Source organism: Accipiter gentilis, chromosome 22, assembly GCF_929443795.1.
Source record: "Accipiter gentilis chromosome 22, bAccGen1.1, whole genome shotgun sequence".
Taxonomy (NCBI): domain Eukaryota; kingdom Metazoa; phylum Chordata; class Aves; order Accipitriformes; family Accipitridae; genus Astur; species Astur gentilis.
In genome coordinates this window covers 18,905,464-18,926,054 of record NC_064901.1, presented here as the reverse complement: position 1 = coordinate 18,926,054, position 20,591 = coordinate 18,905,464, and the positions used below count along the sequence as shown (strand labels likewise).

Below are 20,591 nucleotides of genomic sequence, written 5' to 3'. Positions count from 1 at the left end.
GGTCAAGCAGTGGAGAACTTTATCAAGACTCTTTTGCCTTCTTGGGTGATTTGGTACCCATGGCCTGCGTCTCCTCTGCCTCTGTCCAAAGCCTCCCTTGGAGGTGATCTATGCCCACAGGATGCCATATGACACGTGCCTTTCTTTCTCTAAATTCTTCCCTACAATGTGCCATGATCCCAGTCACAAACCTAGCCCACAGGTTGCTGCTTGCCTCACCACCACCTCACAAACACAAAATAAAAGCCAAGTTAATAAAATATGCTTTTAATGTGGTCTGCCCTGAACCCGTTGGACTTAAACATTTCAAACTCTTTCTCAAGGCAACTAGCACCATGCTCATTATCATCTTAGCACCTTATTCCATGTGGGACTTGTACTCCACTGTTGTAGCTGAATTGCAATGAATTGCTACAGTGAAATTCTTTGGAGAAAAGTTTCTTTTCAGTCTCTTCTTTGTTCATCTGAGATTGCCATTCAGTGGGGTTGAGCAGGAATCCTTTGAAGCCTGCGGACTGATCCTAAGGGAGCTTCAGTCTCTCGGCAGGTTAAGGGTCACAAAAGCATAGTCCCTTGTCTGACGTTATTTCTTTTTCTGCCTTTTCCGTGCCACTGCTGTGTGCAAGGCCTGCATAATGAGGTCTTCGTTATTCAGGATGTTGTATTCACCCAGCTGAACCAGACGGTCATATGCTTTCTCAGTGTATTGAATTGAATATGTTGAATAAGGGGAACAGTGGCCATAGAGATCAACTTTGCCATCTTCCATCTCTGATTCTAAGCGCTTCTGACCTAGGAGGAAGGTGTGACAAATCACTGCTGAGAGATGGGAGTTACTCTGGTCAGAAGCAAGCAAACTCTTAACAGAGCAGGGAAAGGAGATGTCTCTCCACAGCAAGAGTTCATAATCTAAATTATTCTTGCGAGTTTAAAAATTTTTTTAAACAAATAATTCTGTTTCAGACTGACAGCTCAGTCCCTGGCTCAGGTGGATATTAGCGGCTTCACATGATGAGGGGAGAAAAATTATGATTATTCCTCTTACGTGGGTCTACACTGCAGTTCTGAGCTGTACCTGTGGCTCACGAAGATACATTGAAGTTACCTGCAAACTATCTTAGAGAATGAAACAGCACAGCCACGGCATCAAATCTGAGCTGGTAAAAAAAAGTAACTTTAGGCAACAGAGAGGTTTGATGTATTGAAATGAGCCAACAGTGAAGTTCAAGGGTTGGTGTATTAAATATAGTCCCTTTAACAGGCTGGCCATGATGTCAACCTTTTTTTAACATGTTTGATTACTTACCTGGTGCTTTGTATTTCTGAAAGGTATCATTAATCAGTGGGAAAAATAGCAGTACTGGTGCTCCTGGAGTCTCAGCACCATCAAAGAGGTAACACTCCTTCAGGTTTTTCCTGTCTTTTTCACTCAAGTCCACCCTGGGAAAAAGGATTCCTTGCTCTGAGCAGTACTTGCAGGTCTGGTCCAGAGCCTGGGTCAATGAACAGAACAGCACTAAGACTTAAAGAGGATATCAGGGTGCAGGATTTCTTGGAGTCCAGTAACAAAGGGGGCATTTTCCAAGCTAGCTATGTGAAAGCTCTGAAACCCCTATTGGAAATCACTACATCATTGGAGAGAAGGGTTTTGTTTTCCCTGAGTTCTTAGCACTAAACTTTTGTATCGTACAAGAAAAAAATATGAGAATATGTACAGCCTATAAATGAAGTATCACACTGCAGCATTAAGCTAAAAATGCTAGTGGTTAAGGCTTCTAGTAGGAACAATAGAGAAAGCACTTAAGTGTTAAAAACTTACAGGCATACAGCTGTTGAAGAAGAAACAGAGACTGCTTCAATTCCTCTCACCTGTATCTGTGATCCTGCACTGTAATTTAAATGCAGGATGACGTCCACCTTTCTCTCTGGTTTTAAAAGTGGCATGATGCTTGTATTGATGAAAAATCCTGTATCTACCAGAGACAGGAATTCCTCTGACTGTGTCAGCTCGTTGGGAAATGTGTCTAACACAGTATCTAAAAGGAAAGATTTTTCTTGCTGTAAGTGCAGTAGTGCAAAACTGGTTAGCCTGTTTTCCACTCTTACACCATGACCACAAGAGCCCTAACTGGTTTCTGTCTTCAGGGAAGGGAGATTCACTGTATCCCTTCTCTTGTGCCCTCCCAACTCCAGCCACGTGCAGTTTCAACCTGCAACGGCAACATTCATGAAGGGGGTTTCTTGTCCCTCCCGACCGAGTATGTCTTCAAACAAAGGGAAAACCACCATCAGGACCCGGTGCCCCTGCCTCAGGAGGTGTGTGCCACCAGCAAACCATTGGCATGGAGCTCAACACCACACCATGCTACATCCCACTGTGCCACAACCGATTGGTCTAATAGTGATTCTGCCCAAACATGGCCTTTCACCTTGGAGATAGGGTTTAATATCAAATCTGGGGTTTCATTTAGTTCTGCTTTTTTATCCTCTCCCCAGGCACACAGGTCTTCTCTTACCTTTCCATCTGCAGAAGTGCTTGTTCTCCAGGTAGTCATTATGCATCTGGAAACCCTTTAGGAAGTTGTGCTCCTGAGCAACACAGGGGCGGTCGGTGAGAGCGCCACGGAGAGCGCTGCTGAGGGGGCCGGGAGGGGTGAACAGGCGAGTCCTCAGCTCGTGGGGCTTCAGCGGTAGGAGGGGTTCCTCCTCTGCATGGGGAAAGGCTGTTAAATTCTACCTGCCTACAGCAAGGTCATTGCCCAAGATGTCAAGGTAAGTAATAAAAATCAGTGTTTTATTTATTTAAAAGGCCTAGGATAAAAGACTCGATGAGCGCAAGAGACCAAATGAAAAAGAAAATAAAACCCCACTCTTACCAGCCAAATACCATTTCTTTACACAGTCCAGACTTAGAAAAAAAACCTGCACACTATCAGGCAGCCATAAAAGTCTGCACCAGACATATGCACACTTGTGGAACAGACTGAGTGCAGGCTTTGGAAAAGGATAAGTGTTGTACTTATTTGTATTACAGTAGTTCCTACTTTATGTAGTCAAAATCTTTTTGCTTTATTAATCATTTACAAATCAATCTTATTATTCCTGAACATTTTAGTCCTCTGCTAACATCAGTGTTGAGCCCTCAGTGAGCACATAGATCACAAGACTGGAGATTTTTAAATTACCCAATTATGTTTTGCAGTATGAGACTTTGAGTCCAATTCCTTCCAGAAAGGCAATGTGGCCTTTGAAGAAACACTCCAAAAAATGCCAGATACACTGTGCACATCTCACATAGCAGATGGGTGTGATGGTTTATCTGACATTAACTCTATCTAACAATAAATACACAGTAAGGAAGAAGTATGATAATTTACCTATATTGTCGATTTTGTCCCGGGTCCACCTGTGCCAGAAATCTTCTGATGAATGGGATGAATTCCAGATATATAACACATTTAATGAAAATAAACTACTCCACATGCCTGTAAAAGGAAAGAGCTTTCTAACTCAAACATTCACACATCATGGATCACAAAACTGTTCTCATGAGATGAGATTCACAAGGTTTGTGCTTTTCTTTAGTTTGTTTTAAATGGATGATGTGTCATTTTTATTTGACTGCTGGTTTTTAAACCTTATTTTGGTATCCAGTTGTTGTCTTATGGTACTTAGGGCTGGATATATATTTTAACGAATGGTGAGATTTTTGTGAATTAACATGACCTAAGGACCTTGGGTTTTCAGAAAATACCCAAGTATCACAAGGCTTGTATAAAAAGAAAGGATGAAAGTTTGCAATCTGAGATATTTGGTGGGGAATTATATTGATAAGGGTCTAACTACAACGTGATCTTACAGCCTCTGCATTTGTAGACTTCCTTTTTTGAGAATAAGGCTGTTAGCACATCAAGGGATCAGTTTTGACCATGGGTTTTTGAACTTGAGAAAAAATTTCTTTGGTTATCCCTTAGGGCACAAGTTCTCACTATTTTTTTGGTTCAGGATGTGCAAATGTATGCACATCCAGCATAGGCTTAGGCTAAAATAGTACAGCGTCTCCCTCACTCTAAGTGAAGTGGCCAGCTGAAGAGAAGTTTGCACCTCGAACCACTCACAAGTTGACAGCTTGTCTCTTTGTCTGGAAAACATGTATCCATGCCCTACTTCAGTCAACAGCAAAAATGCTTCTGGCTATGACTATGCTCTTCTCACCCCCAAGGCTTGCCCAGACAATGTGGAAACTGGAGCCAGTGATGTGTGGCCAAAGCAGAAGACTCTCTGGAGCTGGGGGGACCTGGCATGCCCAAACACACCCTGATGCAGCGGAGGATCCGCATGAAGGCTCATGTTAAATCTCTATAGGAAGCACACAAATTACTGACTACCTGTGAGACAGGCAAGAGGCTCTGGAGTTCACCCTTCTGGAGTAGCATGAGCAGAACTGTGGAGTCCCACAGACCTGAATTTTATTGTTGGACTGGAAGTGATACTATGTTTTTATTCCAAAGTAGCTTTAAAAGAGAAAATAACCATTTGTCTATCATTATGAATTTTCTTTTTTAGAGTAAGCTGAATCCATTATAGCAAGTATTAATTCAGCAATGAGATATTTATCCTCTGCAGTGAAACTGCCCTGTCAGTCATGCACCAGTGTTTTATCAGTGCTTAGTTTATATACCTCATAATTAAAAAAACCCAAACAAACAAAAACAAAACAAAACTTATTCCAATGTTTTTAACAGCTTACCTTCTAAGAAGCAGATCCGGGATTCAGGGACCTTCTTCATCAACCGACCCATGAAGAACTCACTGCCAAAATCCTCAGCACGAACAAAAGCTCCATATTTTTGCAATCCCACCTCATAAGGGGTGAACTCCACCCATTCTGTGAAAAGGAACACAAAGAAAAGAACAATGTTTTACTACAGCCCCTTAGCTGTAGATTAAAATTATGTTGCTATCATGGGAATGAAAGGAGATAAAAATTAAAATAATTTCTGCATTTAAGTCTAATATTTCAGACCAATATCAGTGAGTTATAAGCATGGTACAAGACTTCTCAATCTTTGGAATATTTTTGAGTCTGTTGCATAGGCAGTCAAACTTTCACCTGACTACAAGGACATTATATGAATAGACATCAGCTGAGGTTCTGGTCTTTAAATGAGAGGGCTTTTTTTAGACTATCTATAAAGACTGTCCCATGATTTACTAGCTTAAACATAAAGACAAATGATTCTCAGAAGTCTCACAATTACCTTTGAAATCCAGAGTGCTGTAGTTGTTCTTGACATTGACTGCAGTATAGATAGGCAATGGGTTCTGACCACGATCAATGGCCCGTTGCTGATCAGAGAGTCTATGGTTGTCTTTCTGTGATTCCAGAAATACAGTTACACTGAGATGAAAATTAGCACAGGAATGTTTTCTCTGCATCTAAGCTTGTAGGGCAGAAATATTTCTGCCTCTAATGTATAATGCGTGCTGGGCTTAAATTCTGAAATGTTCCATATTTTTCAGAATTCCTGTGAGCATTCTGTTACTGAAATATCTACAGGCATCCAATCTGATGCCAGATTATTTGACAGCCCATTAGGATGAAAATGGAAGGAAATTATGAAGAGCAGAAAGCAATACTTTTGGTATAAACCAGCTTAACGTGTTATGCTGCAAATTTATGTAAGACCTCCCACATATTTCAAAAGTCTGCACGTCCTTTTGTTATTACCTCTCATGAGCATTGATAATGTCTGTAAATTTGCTATTTCTGAATGAAACACCTGCAGAATATATATTAAAAAAACCCTTAAAATATAATAGTTTTTCAAAATGTTAAGCTTGGGGTTTTCTCAGAAAAAGATATCCAAAATCTCACAAGCAATAATGCTGACTTCCACAGTGGTTGGGTATCTAAAAGACTGCCACTAAATGTTTTGGAAATGTCTGTGTATTTGCATACACACAGTCTCATAGCAAACTACTTGTCTCAGAACAAACAGGAAAATATCTTCTCCAGAAATTAATTTTCAGAAAATTGCAAGCCACTGTAAACGCTGCTTTATGACATACTGTACCCCATCATGCAACAAAGATTCCAGGACAAGCCCCCAGAGATCTATAAAAGATGTTTTGCGGCCCTCTCTTTTCCGTTGACACAGCTGCTTTTTGTAATACTTCAAATACTCCAAGGAAAGGGAATTTATTTTGCATTTTGTCATATGTTTTCGAGCCTCGCTGATTTGCTTGTCAAGATCCTTTTGTGACCAGTCAGCATCTCTGTACAAGTTTGACATCGTCCTAGGAAGAGGAAATATATATTGAAGATGGAAGAAAACCACACTAAGGTTTGAAGTAGGCAATGGCTACATTTTATGTTTCTATTTTTTAAGTTCTTGATTTGAAATTAAGCAAAGTTTTCCCATCTTCAGTTCCCCAAGAAACTATCATGGTCCCTTTGAAGTCACAGTCATTATCCATGACAAAATGGCTTGAGAAATTTTCCATAAGCTGTCCTTAGAAAACACTTGTTTTAATGTTGTTGCACGTTATGTGACTTTCTCCCATGAAAAGACGTTAATCTGTTAATTTTGGAAGAAGATCAAAAAAAGAGGACTGCTGCAAAGGTGTTATAGGTAGACTGCTGCATGCACGTCAGCCCCAGCCTGCTTCAGCGCATTGGTGTCATCAGAAAGACCGCAGCCAAGAGCTGCCCAGTCTTACTTACCATGTAGTACCAGACAAGCCAGTCAGGTACGTGGCACAGTCCAAGACATTGAGTTTCTTGAGCCCCCGCAGGCTGCCATACAGGGCGGTCAAAGATCTCATCCCTCCTCCCGTAGTCATGATGGCCACCACCGGGGTCTGTGCAGCACACAAACAGAAAGGGCTGGCGTCAGACAGCGGGCTACAGCTGGCTGAGGCTCTCAGCAGAAACCTCCTGCTACACAAAGCCTGACAGCACCACACGTGTCAGGACACAGAATTCTTTCCAAATGATTTCTACTGAAATATAGGCTACCGTTTATTTCATAAAGGAGAACAGGAATAAAAGTAATGACAATTTTTGCTTAGATAACTGACACTTGTCTCTGACATGTTCAACACAGATGTTTGGTAAAAAACAAATGAAAATGCATTCATTCAAACCAAAAGAGAGAGTAAGAGAGAAAAAAATCAGTTGTAAAGGCAGGAATTAAAAAGAAATCTCACAGGTCAAAGAGAGGAGGAAGGATTATCGACAAGGATAACAACCATAGGGTAAAGACTGTGGAAGAAGCCATTTCTGTATAAGGAATATCTAGCCTGGCTTGCAATGAAGGTGTAGCAGGAGAGGAGTTAGTTAAACTCAGGATAGCGACTGCAAAGGACACAAACAACAGGGTAGGATTAGAGGTATGGGGCAGTATTGGAAGTGTACAAAAATTTAAAGGTGAGAAAAGATCAGAAAAAATTTTACTGGGAAGAAGAGGTCATATTATGCTGTTATGCCCCCACTGCTAAGCACTCATTATATATTTTGAATGTTTGCCCTACAGACCTCATGGTCCTGCAGATCCTGTTCCAGCTGCAGGACCTTCTTCAGAGCAGGAGCAACATAATTCCGCCTTTTGCAGATAAAGTCTTGCTCCTGCATGCAGAGGTCAAACCCTAAACGCACATCCAGTTGGTCTGGGCTGGAGCAGAGATCAGGAAAAAGGAATATTCCGTTTTATTATTGGTAGACAAGCTCAGAGTTTCCAATACAAGGAAATAAACCAGATCCACAAAGTACCGCTTTTACAGGAGAAGCCTTTCCTACACTCCCAAGCAGGTATACAATGCTGCATGAAAGAAAGATAGAAAAAGGGAACTGCTAAATTTCTAAGCATTTATCAAAAGAAAACCTAAGGAAAGACATTCCTGCAGATAATTTCTGAGGCATCTGCTGTCTGGATTCTCTCATACTTTAGCCTGCACTGAGAGCTCTAAGAAAAACTTTTCACATTTGCCTTGAAGTAGGCAGCAAAGTTTACGTACTTCATGATCAACAGTACGAGGTGATCAGCTGCACTCTTACACAGTGTTAAAGAAAAGGTTACAGACGGTGCTGAGCATAATGCTGACTAGCTTAACCAGCTTGTAATATTATTTATTTTATTTTATGCATCTTTTCTTTATTCATGTCTCATTATGGATTATCTACACCTGCTGTTAACTTTACACATATAGTTTGCTTTCAGCTCATGTGAATTCCACATCACTTGGTCATACAACCTACTATCCTACTGTGAGTGCCTCCTCCCCAGTAAAGAGCCAAGGGTGAGATGAGTTCAGCTAAGGATGAGTTAGCCTCCAAGAGCAGCCAAGTCTCTTACCAGTCTTCTGCCTTCACATATAAATCAAACCTTTTATCCTGGAAAGCAAGAATGTGAACAATGTTAAGCATGACAACCTGCTTTAGTACTCCTCCCCTGCAGCCCCAGGAGGAATTTTAGCCTGTGCTGTCCTGGCAATGTGGGTACAGATCGGGAACTCTGGATAATCCAGCAACGTATGTGAATTGACTGCACTGGTTTATTGTCAGGGAAGTTGTTCAGTAATTCCCAGTGTTCTGTAGTGAATGTAACATCTGAGGACAACTGCTGTTTACAGAGGAAAGTAATGATAATATATACCTTACCCACCTCTACTAACATTACCTCTCTTAGGCAGCCAGCCAGGCTGCAACCACACTACTATTCTACACCGCAGCATTTGCTCCTCCCTTTCTGTGGCTTACACCCCACAACAGCCATGATCCTTTCGTTCTCTATGGATTTTTTTTTAACCATGAATCTAACAGTGCTTTGCAAAGCGTAGTGAGCATCAGCAAAAGACTGGCGCTACCTCAGTTCGGCCAGGTGCCCCACTGGTGTGTGTTTAGCACATGTTTAGCATGAAATAAGATCAGGATGGAGTAACGAGATCCCCTGTGTTTCCATACCCATTCAAAGAGAACAAGGCACAACCTGGCCTTATCACCTAAAGACCTACCACTGTTAGATTGTGACATTTTTTTGTCACAGGCTTTGATCGTCAGAGAGTACCCTCGTAATCGTCAGGGGGGTACAGAGTTCCACGCTCAGCTTTCTCAACCTCTCCCACAAAAGAGCAGGTACTCACCTCTGCTAAGATCATGTTTTTTCCACTTGGAAGGGAATGAAGTTCCATGTTTGCAGGGCCTGTATCACACACACAGGAGTGCTGAAAAAATACAAATATATTCAAGTTTATATTGTAAGGAGTGTTAGTCTCTTTCCACAATGCAAATTAATGTTACTCTTTATGGTGCATGTTACTTTACATGCCACTATTATGTTTTATAAAGTCTAGTTATAACATACAAAGGAGGGAGGTTGTTTCTTCCTTGGTAGCGTAACATCCAGCGTTGGCTGCTTGTATCTGGCATAGTGAAATTTGGCAGGAGAGGAGGAGCTGAAGACCAGATCCGATCCCAGCATAATGTCTTGGGTGCCCTCATAAGAGCCTTGCACTTTAAAGGAGAATTCTTTCTCTAAGGAAGTGGCACAAAAGCAGACACAGAGTAGTTTTCTCATCAAAATTGGAAACAAAGGTTCTTACAGAGTATATCACAAGGCTGTCCTCATGTTTTGGATTTATTGGGTATTTTTCCATTCTTACGTTAAGCCAATTGCCTTCATAGTATTAGCACATCAAGATTTAAAAATAGCTAATGGAGAAATAACCTCACTTGATAAAGATTTCTTCTTCTTCTTCTTCTTCTTCTCAACAACCTGAACTTCCAAGCTGCAGATTTTGCGAGACTGTAAGAGACACGAACAATAAAATACCTCATGGCAGGGAATTTTCCAGCCTGAGTTTCTGTCTCCTAGTCTAAGCTCCTACTGATGATGATATGAATGCTATACAGGCAGTGCACTTCGTCCTGAGGAAAACATTTTCTCTCAACCATGACCTCGATTTCAGATTCTGGCTGGAACAGGAGGAGTCTCTGAGAAATTGGATGCAGCCAGGGCAAGGCTGGGGGTGCAGCGTGGATGAACAGGGCTTGCAGAAGGGAGAAGGTAAGGGCAAAGTGAAAAACAGCACTCCCAGGATGCTGACAGAGATGCAGAGGACTGATTTAAACAAAAATAATGAGGAAACAAAGCTAATACATGAGCAAATGGCATGGCCAGGAAGTCCCTGTGTAAAAAGCGCATTTATGAATGCAGGAAATGACATGTGCCTGGGACAGGAGAAACCCCACTGCTTTGGCAATACAGGAATTTGGGAGGAGTGATGTCCAAGGGAGAGTCCACTGCTGCGCCAATGTCTCAGACCTAAACCACTTCTATGCATTGCCTTTGCAACCCCAGAGAGATGCTAGCATGGGGGAACCTCCCTGCTGTTCCAACTGCAGCCTCTCCACAGGTGCCATCCACGAGGATATGTCGTGAGGCAGATGATGAAGTGGGAAATCACAGTGTTTCAGTGCTGGCTTTGCTCAGTCCAAGGGTATGTTGGCCTGAGGACTGTGAGTCAAGTGAAACAAGTGTGGCAACACGACAAGAAAGATGACAAAACATAACACTCACCACTAGTACTCCATTAGTAATGATGGTTTCAGGAGGGCCTGAGCTAGGAAACAGAAAGAAAAATACATTTTTTAATAACTCGGTATAATTACAGTTTAATTCATGAGACACACCCCTCTCCTGATTTTCCTCTTGCTTATTTTTAGCTGTGTATTGGATTTGAAAGAGAAGTCCCAGGAGACTTGTGATACAAGTTTCCTCACTCAACACTGTCAAGGCACAGTTGTCATCCTACCGGCTCGTCCAGTCCTGGAGCTCAGGGGGAAACAAAAAAAAGGTACTGCAGGCCCAAACCATGCAGTGATTTTATGGTGAGCCCCAAGCTGAGGCTACAGATGGTTTCACGGAATCCAGTCTGTTAAAAATTGCAGTTTGTCAGAGGATGGGACAGAAAGGGCTCTAGATCAGAAATCCGGTGCGTTATTCCATGTTGTGCTTTGAAGGGAGGTGAACCTCCCAGCTGATCTTAAAGACAAACATGTAACAAAACAGCAGTCCCAGTATTCTCGTCTTAAACAGTATTCATTACACTGGGCAAAGAAAAGGTTTTAGGGTGTTCTCCCTGTCCGCCTGAAGTTCATAGGAGGTCATCCTGGCACACTCCAATTCGTCACACAGCTCATAGCACAGATTCCTCAGGAAATAGTGTTCGTCATCAGCATCATCAAGGAATGATGTACACTGGACAATTAGGCTAGATTATTTCATGCCTCTGAATTGCTGTTTCTTTTTGCTGCAGATTATGTTGCATTTCACATTTACTCACATATTATCCAATGCAAATCCCACCTCTAGCTCCTCTTGTCTCTGGAAAACAAAGAAAGAAAAATGTTTTTGGCACTAGTCTACAGGCAGTTCTCATAATGCAAGTTCTCACTCTCACAATGTAGGTATGTAAGCACTATTTGCAACTGGCAGAGCATGTAAAACAGAGGCCTGCACTGCCTCACATCTGTGTGTCTTGAGCCTCAAGGTTCTTTATCGATAGGAAGTTTCTGGATGGCTGTGATAGCAGTTTTTAACAAAGAAAGTAGTTGGCTGGCCTGCTTCTGCTGGGACACAAGGGACAGAGCCAGGCAGAGGTGCTGTCTGCCAGCCAGAGAAAGAGGGTCTGCTAAGGGGAGCAGCCAAAGCCTTCTGGTGTAAGGAGTGGAAATGGTGACATGCAAAGCAGGTGTGGAAGAGGACAACCACTTCGTTTGGCAACATGTTGAGGGCACTGGGGCAGAGGTAAATCTGACATTAAGGCCTGATCTATGGGGTGGTGGAGAAGAGTATAATCCCTAGGAGGAAGAAAGCACAGGACAGAGGAAAACAAAGGTGGGGACAGAAGGGATGATGAACAGAGAAGTGAGATCACGCTGTAGGTTGCTTAGTTGCTCAAACTACCTATTGCACTAAAGACACCCAAAAGTTATTAATACAGGACAAAAAAAAATTTACGAAGGCCTGAAGAGTATGAGCTCTTACTACTGTAGCTGTGCAAACGCAGTAATGAAAGGCTTGGATATGGCACCTGTAACCACCCAGACAGTAATGAGCTGGGTTACAACTAGCCAAATGTTTCTATTTTACCAAGGGCTACTGGAAGTCCACACACTGCTCCTCTGGTATTTTGTAGAGAAAGAAATGGTCAAATAAGGCATTTCAAGGCAACAAACTGCGGAGTGGAGTTTGGGAGTGTGTATATAAGGTAATTAATCAACGGAATGGTGCATGACAGATGCACAAGAGACTGGGAGGGAACTGGAAAAGGAGAGGGATGGACAGAGCATACTGGGAGGTGGGATGTACAACTTTCAGAGTCTCCCTGGACATTCAAAATTGGAGTATTTCTTGTTGCCAAGTGGAGTGGCATGACTTAGGCACCTTATTTAAACACCCATGCCACAGTTCATAATTAGCAACTAGTCTGGTTTGACACTTGGTTCTTATCACAGAGTTATTACTTCCTAATTACTAGGTTAAGTAACAAGTTTTGACAAAAAGCATCATGTACTGGTGCGGATACAGTCCTCGATCCTCAATCCTCGATGGGGGCAGACTCAGCAAAGTGACAATTTTGCGAAGACACCTGAAGTTTGTGAGGCTCTGTGGCCAATACCAAACCCTTCAGTGTGCCTACAGATCCAGGTGAGAAGAGGCTTTCCCGTGTCAGAGTGAAAAACAACTCCCTTTCATGTGTCTAGGCAATCCATACACAAGAAGTAAAAAAAGATTTTGCAAATAACATTTTAGACAGAAAAGCAGACAAACACGTTCTTTCCAACCTATTCCATTTCTTATTTCAGACCTCACCTGTGAATCACACTTGAAGTGCATGAAGACTTGCTCTCCCAGGGAAAGTTTGGCTATATCGAAGTACACCGTGAAGAGGTGGTCATCTTGAGTAGCCATGTCCTTATCATAGAGTGCTAGCTCCAGCACATTCTGGGAAGGGAAGGGAAAGACTTTAGAAATGTGTCAGGTTTCATTCAAAGCAGGAGATCCTGGGGACAGCTGTTTTAGTCAGCTGTTGTGAGGAGTGGGAGGGTGTAAAGAAAAAGAGCAGGAAAGGAAGGAGGCAGAGGGGAATCAACTCTATGTAGGCATCTGCCTACAAGGAGGAATGAGAGGAAATCACAGACATCTCAAAGGTCGTATTCTACCCATGGCTGAGAGATATTTGTCTTTCATGGCATGGAAAACTGTCATAAAACTATGTTATTCTCACATCTTTCTGCATCTTTCCTTGCCTCTTGAGAAAATTACTTATGTCCCCTTTGCAAAAGGATAAAACCTGGCAGTTGCTCCCTAGGTTGTGGTTAACAGGGAAGTCCCAGCTCAGTACCTTGACCTGACTCTGTATCCTGAAGTAGAAGGTTTCATTCCAGACTGGATCTTTGCAATTCTTGATGGGTTTAGTCTGAAATTTGTCAGTTGAAGCAGTTGGCAGCCACAGGCTCACATAGCAGTCAGTCTGGCTTACTGTATGTTAAAAAACACAAACACAATTAAAATGAGGATTTGCTCTGGAAGAAAGAATTAATTGAACAACACGAAGCTTTGCTTTCAGAGAGACACTGTGATAATGATGACATATTTGTCCAACATAAACATTACAATTTAGGTAATAGGAATGGAGAAAAAAGAAGAGGGGCACGACTCTTCTCTGAATAAATATGGTTAGACATATAATAAATGCATTAAAACCAAAGGGGTTTCTTCTCCTATGTCATCAGGCAATCAGTTTAGCCCAGGATGAAATAATTCAGTACAACCACAGCACCCTATGTCTGCAAGCGTTAAGGAAACACAGCGATAACTTCTATTTTAGCCAGACAGAAAATTTTTTAAAAGCCCAAAACATAGGGGAAAAAAATGCTTCTTGATTTCTGCATAAGTAAAACTACAATCTTCTATTATATTTCAGTTGCAGGCCATCAGAAGTGAACCTACAAAATGTAACACCACCTAATGGGGTTTTATCTGTGAAAGCTGTTACACAGGGAATCAGGGTATGGTAATTTGGATTATTTAGCCTTGAGAAAGCTTTCAGTACAAGCTAAATTTGAGATAAGGCTACTCCATTTTCAGTATTTGCTCCATTATCCCAATCTGTTTGTGTGGTATTTGCTACATAAATATACTCCAGAGGAAAATACAGGAGATCTTTCCACATATCTTGCTTTCAACAGACTGCAGAGCTTTCCCTGTTCCCTTTGGTGATGCAGAGAAATATGTGCCGTAGGTACAGCTGTGACCTTACAGAGTTACCTCCGCACAGAACAGGGTTGATGCAAAGAAAACCAACACACTGTGTTCATTGCTGGAACCAGCATGCCAGTGAGAGGATTTTCTCCATCCATGGAAGAAATCTAGAAAGCACTTTTTCATGTAGCAGGACTAGCTAGTAACCCATGAAGGTTAAGGGGAGCGTACAGAGCACTACAGATACTTACAGACATCTGCCTGGTGGATATTTCTTGCTCTTATGACTCTTACAGTCAGTAAGTAACACAGAGATGATTCTATCTGTGGGGGAAAAAAAGGCCATACAAAAGACAGGAATGAATACTAAAGGTAGATAGCATATTTAGAAGATAGAAATGATCAAGAGAGAGAAATACCCAAATATCATTTACAGGGACACAACTGCCCCTCTTGAGCTGAGTTCACCTCTGACTTTTTCTTGTGAGAAGTTTTTCTCTAGTTTTGAACTATGTAAACTCTGCATGGCTGGAGTTTCTTTGCACTGTTTTGGATAAGAAGTGCAAACTCAGTGTTTTACACCTGATAAGAAATTCTTGTTTGTTCCCTTTGGCTTCCCTCTTTCATATTAGCCCATGTCTCTGACATTAAGACCTCATGCTTGACTTCTTAGTCTCTCATATCGCTGTTCTGGTCTCACGTCGGACCCCAAACACAAGTCCATATCCCTTTTCCTTTTACCATAAAATAAACAAATAAATACCATTAATCTCCATTTCCACCTAACCTTTTATTTCTACAGTCACAGAAAGGTGGGAAAGACACAATATGTTGGAATATAAATCAGCAGGAAAATTTTGCTCCAAAAGTTCTAAAATGGAAAAGGTGTTTAGTGCAACTACAGGCCCACAGACAGATAGTGATACCTCCTGCTCACTCCATCTATACTGCAAAATGACTATAAAAAGACCATTGCCAGTCCTGAAGTGGCATTTGCGTAACACTGACCTCAGTAGTCCCACTGAGACGGATGTGTGACACAGGTACTGCTGGAAAGGAGAGCAGGACTTTTGCTCTAGTTGGCCTGAGCAAAACAATTTGGTATGTACTGTGTTAATAATGTGCCATGCTTGCTGTCCATAAATAGTGAAGTGTATTGATATTCATAGTCTCGATGGAATATATATGTCCATGTGATGTCTTTCTCAATGGTTAACCTGAGTGTATTAATGCATGCAGCTGGGGGGCTAATGAATATATGTTGTTGAGATTGGGGGCAGTTAGCCAGTAGGCTAATGAAGAAACAGGTAAAATTAGCCTCCAGGTAACCAAAGCACCCTGTTCTAGGAAAAGGCACCAACGACACTTGTGCTGTTCAGCTGCACAGCAGGTAACCGTGTGTGCAAATCAAGGATGTCAAACCACCGCTAAGAGTCCAAAGAGTAGCTGTGGGTAAGACCTCCAAAGGCACTTGCATTTGTGTCTAAAACCTAACTCCTAAGGCACAGAAATAAGGCAGGTACAGGTGGAAAGTGTTCAGTAATTACAGAGCCAGTAACTAGTGCTGCCAGTGGCTGGCTTTGGAGAAGGCACTTTCCTGGAAGGGCTCAACCCAGTTTCAGGGATCGGCTCCCCTGGAGCTGCCTTCGTGGCTCATGGTGATCCCAAAGAGCCAGGGAAGGAGTGCAGATTGAACAAAGTACTCAGGCATGTGGATGTGCCCTGTCATAACCAGGGAGCCTTGGCTTAGCCATCACGGAGGTACAAATAACAAATGGCCAAAATCCCATCAGTGGTGTGAGTTTTGCCTAAAAACTTTGAGAGGTTTGGTTCGTTCTTCTGAAGCTGCCGTGATCCCTGCAGTGTAAAGAGTTGTGTTTCAGGGAGTATTTTCTCATCTTTGGGTTTTCCATTCAACTAATCAACAGAAAGGGGTGGCAATTCCTTAAACTGTAAGCACAACACTTGCTGCTCAGCAGCTTAACTCAGCTTGAAACAGAACAAGGGAGAGTTCCTAATTATTACTAAGTGGCCTCAAACTACAGAGAACAAGGTCAAAAAAACTTTTTCACCACATCTGGTCCTCTCATTTCCTAGAGGAAAGATTTCATATAACATGTCTGAAGTCTCCTGGAAAACTATTAGGTTAATCCAGGAAATCAGGCATTGAAAATCCACTTCAAGATTGTGCCATACTCTTTGAGGGAGTAAGTGGCACGATTTCACAGCTATTACCACCTACACTGGCAGTAAATTTGCCCTTGTGCTTTAGTAAGACATATGTAGCAGAAAGCCTATTCCAACCCATCCTTTTAAAGATATTAGCCTTGTTAAAACAGGGTTCATTTCCCATGTGCCAAGGATAGAAAACAGCACTAGGACTTTAACATGAAGCAAGACTGCCTAAGTGAAGTGATCAAAACGATAAGCGGGACAGTGTTTCATGGAGGAAGCTGGATGGGTTATGGCAGCTAATTAGACTGTTTGGCAGAGGCTAAACTTTGTCTGTTCTCACCCAGGCTCCACCCAGAAGGAAAGTCTCCTTTACAGCTTTCTTTTGAAATTCTCCTTTGCAGTACCTTTGTAACAGGAGTCGACTGCTCCCCATCAGAATTCAGCCGCATAATTCCTTCTCTTAGCCGAGTGGTTTGAGTGATCAGCTCCTGCAACAAGAAGTGCCGACGTTACCCCCGGAAAAACCATCCTGTCTCTTAAAAGCAATCCCCATAGGGAAGTGAGAACTGCAGAACAGCAGCGGATGGGAGCCCATGGTCCGTGCTGGCCGTAGAGCCTTGGCAGGTATGAGGGCAGGTAGAAGGTGTTTCCTGCTGTGCCCGGTGCCGCTGCCTGCGCCGTGCTTGTCCCAGTAAGCCCCAGCAGAGGTGTAGCAGCCACCAAAAGGTCCACCCTTTGCATGACACACGGGAGGGAAGGCAGCTCCTGGCCCTGGCTGTTAAAGGAACAGCATACCTGTCTCCTGTCAACACACCCCGTCATTGATCTTTCACCTTGAAGCACATTTCCATACTATTTAATACTTATTCTGTATCATGTCTCTAAAATGAAAAAAGCCCCTAAATATACAAAATGCTCCCTTTGTAAATAAACTTTTACTCCTCAAGTAGTTTTCACTTCCTTTTTTTTTTTTTTGCTATCATTTTTTAGATTTTGATAATGAGTTCTTGAGGCACTGACTTTCTTCATCCCACACAGAGTCATTTATAGTCAATGGTAGGTCAAGAAAGTAGCACCACCTTTGCACTATGTGCAGCATAACCAGCTGAGATCCCAGATGCCTTGCTTTGCTCTGCACTCTTCTTACCTGAGACAAAATGCCATCTTGCTCCATTGTGGTCACTGTCATATACACGTCCAGCCTTATCTGTGGCAATGCAATTTCACATCTCCCAGCTTCCACAGACACCAATAGTTTAAATGTCTTATACAGGTGAGCAACTGTTTTATAAACTGACTCAGAGCCCCACCTCTGCCTGATTTCTTAAACGTAGTTATTCCCCTCCCATTTTCTTATGCTAGGAAGGTGAATCCTGTGGTCACATAAGTAGGAAAAAATACCTTTGCCTGTACAGCAGGTGGAAGTATGCTGTTTGAGTCACTTTGCCCAATAGTGGCCAATGGCAGGTCTATAACTAAAGCTAAGAGAAGTATGCCCTTTTATGTGAGCACTGAATTTTCCACTTAGCAAGACCTCAAAGCCTACAGAAATACATACTCTGCAATAAGATGCAGCAACAGCACATTAATTGGATTTAGGTTCTCTGTGACAGGAAGGAGATAGGATAAAACAGCTAATGAAAAAAAAGGGACAACACTATTGCACTCAAACTAAATTGGTTCTTGCAAAAGCCAGTTTAAGGCTTTCTGTACCACACATCGCTCCAATCCCAGGTCTAGGTGTGCAGAGCAGACATGCTCTTATGGTGGTTTGTATCTACTCAGCCTTGGTCCAGCAGGGCTGGGTCTCTCCTCAAGTTGTTGTATCCTTTCCCCCTTCTTTCCTATGGCTCGTTATTATTACTTTTGTTTAGATGAAGAGTCCTGAAGCAATGAGTTTCCTTAGCTTAGCTCCACCCCCTGTGAATACTTCTGCACCACTTTCCAGCTCAGGCTGATTCTGGCTGTAATCTAGCTGCATTTAAGCACCTATGTCAGACCCAATAAACCCTGCCAGCCAGAGGCAAAACTCAGCACCGCTGCACACCAGCCTCTGCACCATCCCCAGCACGCCTGCGAAGCCACCGCCACAGCAAGACACCTGCACCTGCCTCTGTGAGCACCCAACGGAGCCCTGTGCCATCGAAACCGGCATGGGTCCCAACTTACTGGAACAGGATTAAAAAGGGCAGCCAAAAGCTGTTGTATCTTCCGCAGGTCATAACAAATTAAAATCTCTGGGGCAAGGGAATCCTTTGGCTTCCCTGCTCTCCTCGTACACTGTTTATGAGCACAAAGTTACCCATTCCCTGTGTGTTCTTGAGCTTACTGGTTAAACGTTGCTACCAGTGAGCACAGTTCCCCTTTGAGCATTCCCATGCAAAATAATGTCAACAGTCATCACGGTCAACTTGGTAGAATAAATTTTTGCTGTAGGCTATGTTATTTCACAACATCAGAAAGAGTTGTGTCTACATACATGGCATGTTTCCTCCATGTGCCAGCTGCAATGATGTAGCTTGATGAAATGCATTTTTCATTAGGTCATAGAAACCCCTTGGCAACATCGGCATCTTTCAGTCATAGTTAAAGGCAGTACTTTATTACAACATCTCCTTGAAGGGCTAAGCTATAGACCAGACTGTTCACCAGGACTGGGGCTCTGAGGCTGTCACTCCCACAGTGCCAATGGCCAAAACCCTCTCATTTTCACAAATAACATTTGCAATCCACATCAGAGACAGCCCTCGTGGGAGGGAGGGACCATGGCTCGCTTTGTACCCCTGCAATCTGTCTCTGAGACATTCCTTTATCCACAATGCTCACAGCAAATATTTGGTATAATCTTATGCTCTTTGCAAAGATAACAACAAGTTTTGTTTTCCTGGAACAAGGAACATACTGTGAACGTGAAGCATATTACTGAAATGCCTGAATATGTGGAGCAAGGCAGAATATTCATTTTGCAAACAAGCCTTTATTGTCCGGTATTGTATACAAGAAATATCTGTATGTAAATAACATTTCTTCAGAGCTGGAGGTGGCATGAGATTATGGCCAAAACCTGTGTTTAGTTTTTCACACCAGGGATTTCAGGTTCAAATGGAGGCAATTCCCAGGGTTAACATAGCACCGTATTTCTGATTATGACTGGTGAAACTACTATAGAACAAAAAAAACCCAACCAAACAGCAGAATTGCATATTCACTTAAAATATAAAGAGTTTCAAATGTTACTATTTATGCTCTGATCTTTAGGCTTGTAACATTAGGCTACAGTTGCACAAAAAAGTAGGCTTTGGTTTGACATCATAAATGCCAAAAATATCAGCAAAAGTCATTGTGAACCACTTTGTAAAGATAATTTGTCATTGTTTCTTGCCAAAATGAAAATCCTCAGAGTGCCATTTTGCACCAAGCCAAACATGTTATTTGGCTGTAAATGAAACCTGTTATTTTCAGGTTGGGTTCCCTGGGCTGATGAGGTAGGTGGTCTATTAAAAAGAAGCTATGTTTCAAAACAAAGACGTTTTGTAAAATATTAACATGAAATGTTTCAACTCACCCAAGCATTTTCCCTGGTTTATTTTAGCCCTAGATTATGACATCTAGTTGATAGATTATTTTTTTTTCACTGAATAGACTCTTTGTTCCAAATTTTCCTATTTGTCATTAGGCCACAAAACTTATTAATAATAAAAAAGTATTTTTAGTTTGACTTGCTCCTGGAATGCAAAGCTTGTTATGGATTTATAATTTTTACAGCTCACCCTCAGCACTTTCAGCAGTCCAGAAAAGATATTTTCCATAAAAGGGAAAATGGACAAAGTTTAAAAATGCAAACCCACAACAAATGTTATTGGTGGATTTATGCTAGATCCCACGGAGGGTCTGTTCAGATTGTTTTAAGATGGTCTTAGTTGTTGCAAACTACTAACTCACTCCTCTTTATCTGCACAGATTGAACAGGCAGAACTAAACAAATAAGCATTTTTGCTGATGAGCATATGTCCTAAACTGTTGAAACAAATTGCATTGAGTAAAACAACAAAGTGTTCATTGTCTAACAGAAGTAAAATATTTTCATTTCAGGCACTTTATAATTTAAGAAAGGAAGTTTAATATAAGAAGTAACTCAACTGGGAG

General features: G+C 42.0%; 1 protein-coding gene across 1 annotated transcript; it reads right to left on the bottom strand.

The window, feature by feature from the left end:
* Positions 1 to 583: 583 nt before the first annotated feature.
* On the bottom strand, positions 584 to 18,978 carry LOC126049242 (cytosolic phospholipase A2 epsilon-like). Its single transcript, XM_049825294.1, has 21 exons — positions 18,925 to 18,978; positions 16,850 to 16,933; positions 14,522 to 14,594; positions 13,411 to 13,547; positions 12,879 to 13,010; positions 11,347 to 11,387; positions 10,581 to 10,623; positions 9,734 to 9,806; positions 9,366 to 9,535; positions 9,145 to 9,225; positions 8,358 to 8,395; positions 7,541 to 7,676; positions 6,728 to 6,864; positions 6,078 to 6,300; positions 5,262 to 5,376; positions 4,751 to 4,888; positions 3,378 to 3,485; positions 2,517 to 2,708; positions 1,870 to 2,036; positions 1,307 to 1,493; positions 584 to 792 (listed from the first exon to the last, which is right to left on the bottom strand). Exons 1-21 carry the CDS (start codon positions 18,976 to 18,978, stop codon positions 584 to 586), a joined length of 2,538 nt encoding a protein of 845 aa, XP_049681251.1.
* Positions 18,979 to 20,591: the final 1,613 nt, after the last annotated feature.

What these genes read in the sequence shown, in the direction of transcription:
- LOC126049242 (XM_049825294.1), bottom strand. Translation starts at nt 18,978, where the DNA reads ATGCATTTCATCAAGCTACATCATTGCAGCTGGCACATGGAGGAAACA. An exon ending in GGATTTGCATTGGATAATAT is followed by an intron (nt 10,624 to 11,346) that starts GTGAGTAAATGT and finishes TCTGTTTCCTAG; the next exon opens with CTCAGGCCCTCCTGAAACCA. An exon ending in GTGCAGGATCACAGATACAG is followed by an intron (nt 1,494 to 1,869) that starts GTGAGAGGAATT and finishes TCATTGACCCAG; the next exon opens with GCTCTGGACCAGACCTGCAA.